Source organism: Ascidiella aspersa, chromosome 1 (genome assembly GCF_963924565.1).
Source record: "Ascidiella aspersa chromosome 1, kaAscAspe10.2, whole genome shotgun sequence".
NCBI lineage: Eukaryota > Metazoa > Chordata > Ascidiacea > Phlebobranchia > Ascidiidae > Ascidiella > Ascidiella aspersa.
This window is the reverse complement of record NC_139447.1, coordinates 3,270,754-3,275,084: the sequence shown is the minus strand read 5'-3', so window position 1 is coordinate 3,275,084 and position 4,331 is coordinate 3,270,754. Positions and strand designations below refer to the sequence as shown.

General features: G+C 33.2%; 1 protein-coding gene across 1 annotated transcript; it reads left to right on the top strand.

Moving 5' to 3' along the window:
* The first annotated feature begins 1,402 nt into the window (after window positions 1-1,402).
* Window positions 1,403-4,109, top strand: LOC146166573 (uncharacterized). The gene is made up of 3 exons (XM_083390841.1): window positions 1,403-1,542; window positions 2,320-2,423; window positions 3,133-4,109. Exons 1-3 carry the CDS (start codon window positions 1,525-1,527, stop codon window positions 3,449-3,451), a joined length of 441 nt encoding a protein of 146 aa, XP_083246967.1. The 5' UTR covers window positions 1,403-1,524; the 3' UTR covers window positions 3,452-4,109.
* Window positions 4,110-4,331: the final 222 nt, after the last annotated feature.

Below are 4,331 nucleotides of genomic sequence, written 5' to 3'. Positions count from 1 at the left end.
TTTTTATTTTTTTATTCTTTTCTGTTATTCGAATGAGCTTCTTATATTTAATGCAGTCATTTTGCTAAAATTATTGTATTTCTTCTACGGTAAAACTGCTTATAAGACAAGACCACTAAGACCATACACTTTTCTCCTAACTTTTGTTTAATTGGCTATAACGAAATGTTTATTTAATTCTATTAGTTTTGTTCACTATTTAATTTTCATTCATTTTCTTCTGTTTTTTTTAATGAGCTACTTATATTTATACAGTAATTTTGCTGCAAAGTTGCACTTATTATACCGTTATGTTGCTTATATGACACCTGCTCTCCTTTATTGGTCACTTTTATTCCTAGTTTTTTTACTAAACTTACTTAAGGCAAATACACTTAGTTATTTCGAAACGAACCAGGAATAACACAATAAACGCTTCATCAAATAGTAGATCGTTCGTAAATGGATCAGAAGTGTTTTGCGCGTAAAAAGTATAGGTAAACGCCATAATTTACCAAAAAAAAGTAAAAAACCATAAGAAAAGAACTCAAAATCAATGCGATGGCCCTTTTGTCTCCAACTGTTATGTCACACTCACGTCCGAAACATACTTATCATGTTTATCACGGTCATGTTCAAAATTAGCGCTTCAATCATTAACCAATATCTCGTCTGCTCAGCTGCTTCGCGGTTACCCTCCTTGAACTAAACCTAGCGAATAATTCCTTTGGGATTGCCAGCCATGTCACGATCTCCTATTAACCCAGACTGACACAGACACTAACTGCTTCACTCGAAGATGGCTGGGCTGGTGAGCGGCTACTTTGTGATTTGTGTTGGTTGACATTAGACCAGGGGTTCTCAACCTTTTTACGGTCGTGGCCCACTTTTGTTTTAAAAATTGTTCTTGGCTCACTTCCTAAATTTCTGCTTAAATTGGTCACAGAACTGAATTGTGTTAGAAATAAAGACTAACTTAAAAATATCAAAAAAGAAAAACATTTTACAATAACCTACACATAACGCAACTGTAAAAGAAACTTGAGAGTGTACTGTAAAACGAACTAAATAATTAAACGAATAAAACTAAAATTTTAGCCAACTTTACAATTTTCAAAATGCTCTATGGCACACCTCAAAATGCTCTGTGGCCCACCAGTGGGCCATGGCTCACCGGTTGAGAACCCATGCATTAGAGTTAGACAGTAGACATGTGAAACTGAAGTTCTCGGTTGTAAGTTGTCAATTATAAATTGCCAGTTAATTGTTGTCATTCGTAATATAGGGCAAGAATTTTAAAAGTAATACCATAGTGCCTTTGTTAACAATCATCGATTCTTTGGCAATAATTATGGAAAATGTCTTTAACGCATTTAATCTATATTATCAATTCGAATTGAGTCGTGTGTGTTTTATTACAAGCTTTAAATATAATATACATACAGCTTTACTGTTTATACGCATATTTGTTCGTGAAAAAAATTGGAGTCCCAACTTAAATCTTCACGCTGAAAAAAACAAGGTTCTTCCGCACCAGAGGTCACAATGAACATGATGATACTGGTAAGCAAATTTACAGGCGTATAGAACCTGTTGGAGCTTTGCGTAATGATGTCCTTAATAAGTGTAAAACATAGGATAAAATTTAAACACATTTGACAAAATTTTAAGAATGCTCATGGTTTTACATATAAACAATATCTAAAAAATGCCCATCGATTTGAAATAAAAGTTTTTAGTGTAGTTAATAGAATTTTGTCAACTTTAAGCTTTTTAATTTTGATACTAAACCTTAATATAGTAAACAGTGTTTTTGTACGACCAAATTCGCCAAACTACAAGCACAGAGTTAGTTTTACCGGCCCGTGGCACATTTTCATTATTGCGTCAAAGGACATTTGAAATGCTGGGAATGAAATTTCCAACTAAATGTGGGTAATTTTAGTTTTATAAAGCGACTTATCACAACTCAATAGTTTTTTGCGTAATTATTTTTCTGAACCATCGCTGTCCATAAAGAATTTGATTTTATTGCTAAGAATGCAGATAAAATGGCCGAACATCAAATTAATGTTTTTTTAGGCTTGCAATGAAACAAAATTTATAGTCAAAGTAAAAGAATATATTCATTTAAAAATCGTTTAATTTAAATACTTCAATTAGATTTTAGAACAGGCTGAAAATTTTACTGAAATATGAAATAAATAAACAAATCTTAAACCGATTTCACAAAAATAAAGGTTAAAGAATTTTTGTCAAACAAATCGCGTTAACGAATATAGATAGAAATGCTGAACACAACATTAAGTGTTTAATGGCAATTGATCAATTTGTTTCCAGATTGCGTTTTGTCTTTTCTTGTTGATATCTGTCTGCTCGTCGCAAAACTATTCCATCGAACAAACCAAGTTGAATATCTTGGCAAAAAACAGCGAGGAGAGTCGGTGAGTAACTTGAGACTTTTACTCCCGACTTTCTTGTGCGACAATCTTATGTCTGTTGTGTAATTGCTTAGTAAATTTAAGATTACACAAAATCCTTGGCAAGCCAACTAAAGATGAATCCCAGAATGATTTCAGTCACAGCAAATCAGTTGCTTGTTAAGTTCAATCAATTTTGTTCAATAATTTAACCAGATAATCTAATAAAATACCTTAAAAGTACACCGCGAACCTTTAGAAGGGACTAACTAAAACAATCGACCAATTAAGAATTTTCGAGCAAAAAATGCCAGGATAGAAAAATGTAGCTTGCAATGAGGTTCGAACTCACAACCTCGGGAACATCTGGACCTACCAACTGAGCTACGGAGGCTCAGAACAAAGCAAATTTCGATTGGCCAATCCAATTTCTGAAAGTCTAGATCTCAGATATATATATCTCAAATGTTTCAGTGTACTTTCCATATATTTTAAATTGAAATTGAAGATCTTTAATTTGAATTTTTTTTTTTTGCCAAAACACCACTGTTTTTAATGTGTTTTGAATTTAAACCATTAAATAAAGAAATAGATTTGGTAAAATATTAAATTTAAGAAATGTTTCGTATAACAATGCTACCAAACTTTAAAGAAAAAACAGCTTTTTTCATGAAATCTAATTATGGGATGAAAACGGCAAAAACAGGCAAACACCCATTTTTTTCGTTTTCAGGCACCTTCAGGAAAATTGTGCGATCAGGGGAATTGCAGAAATAACAAATGGATTCGTTCCCTGGGAAGCTGGCACGTTGAATTGTAGGTTTACCGAGCCCGCCATTTTCCTCATTGCCATCCAACATAGGGAGGGCTTCTGCATTAACCCTTGCACCAAGGACCGGTTGAACAATAGCTTCGTGGCCGAGCCGGTGTGGCAACAGTTTGATGTTCGGGTGTTGAGAAGTGTTGAAAATCTACGAAAGCCAAAGATTTCGAAAACTACCATAAATCTCCCAGTGGCTTCGAGATGTGTTGCGGCAAACTGCCCGGCATAAGCCTTGGAAGTGAACTGCATAAGCTTTTGTCAACCTATTTACTTTTGTTTTTGTTAATAGCATTGTAGGTTTCTATCTTTTTTTACGGTTGGTTCAAGATGTATGATAAACTTTGGGAAAAATTGCCTTGCAAAAAAGTTTAGAAAGTTGAGTAACATATACATTATCTACTTGATTTTGATTTGGTCGATATTTTCATAGGTCTCTTTCTTTATTCTCACCGTTGTTAAGATGTATGATCAACTTTGAAAAAATTGCCCTGCAAAAATGTTGTAAAAAAGGATTAACATTTCGATCTTTTCCATTAGTTCTATTCACATGTTTAGAAGTTGTTCATTATAGTGCACTATGTTTTTTAGATACTTTCTGGTGAAAAATGTTGTGAACGTGCATTACATATGTATTTTGTGTTGTTCACATTTTTAGCATTGTAAAAAGACATACAGAAAAGTCTTCGAAAGTGTATTCTGGTTTGGCAATTTGATATTAAAAAAATAAAAAAGTGTCACAAAACAAAACGATATGTATCCTCTCTTGCTTTATCACATTTTACATTGGTTCAGTGATTCCTTATTTTTAAAGTAATCTTGTTTTGTTAGGATTAACTTTTGTCGAAGGTTTCTTTTAAAGCCGTAATTGCTTTAATTTTCTTTGAATCTTTTTGTTGAAATAAAAACACTTCAATTGTACCACACAGATGTTATTGGTGCTGCTCCGTTAAGTTCGGTAACATTAATAATTATCAAATGTGTAATAAACAAGATTTATCGACCAACGCACAATTAAAACACCACGGCGACGAAACAGTAAGCAAAACGCGGAATTGGGCGCAGCAAAACAACACAACAAAATATAAGTTGAAACTTATGATTACGTTGAT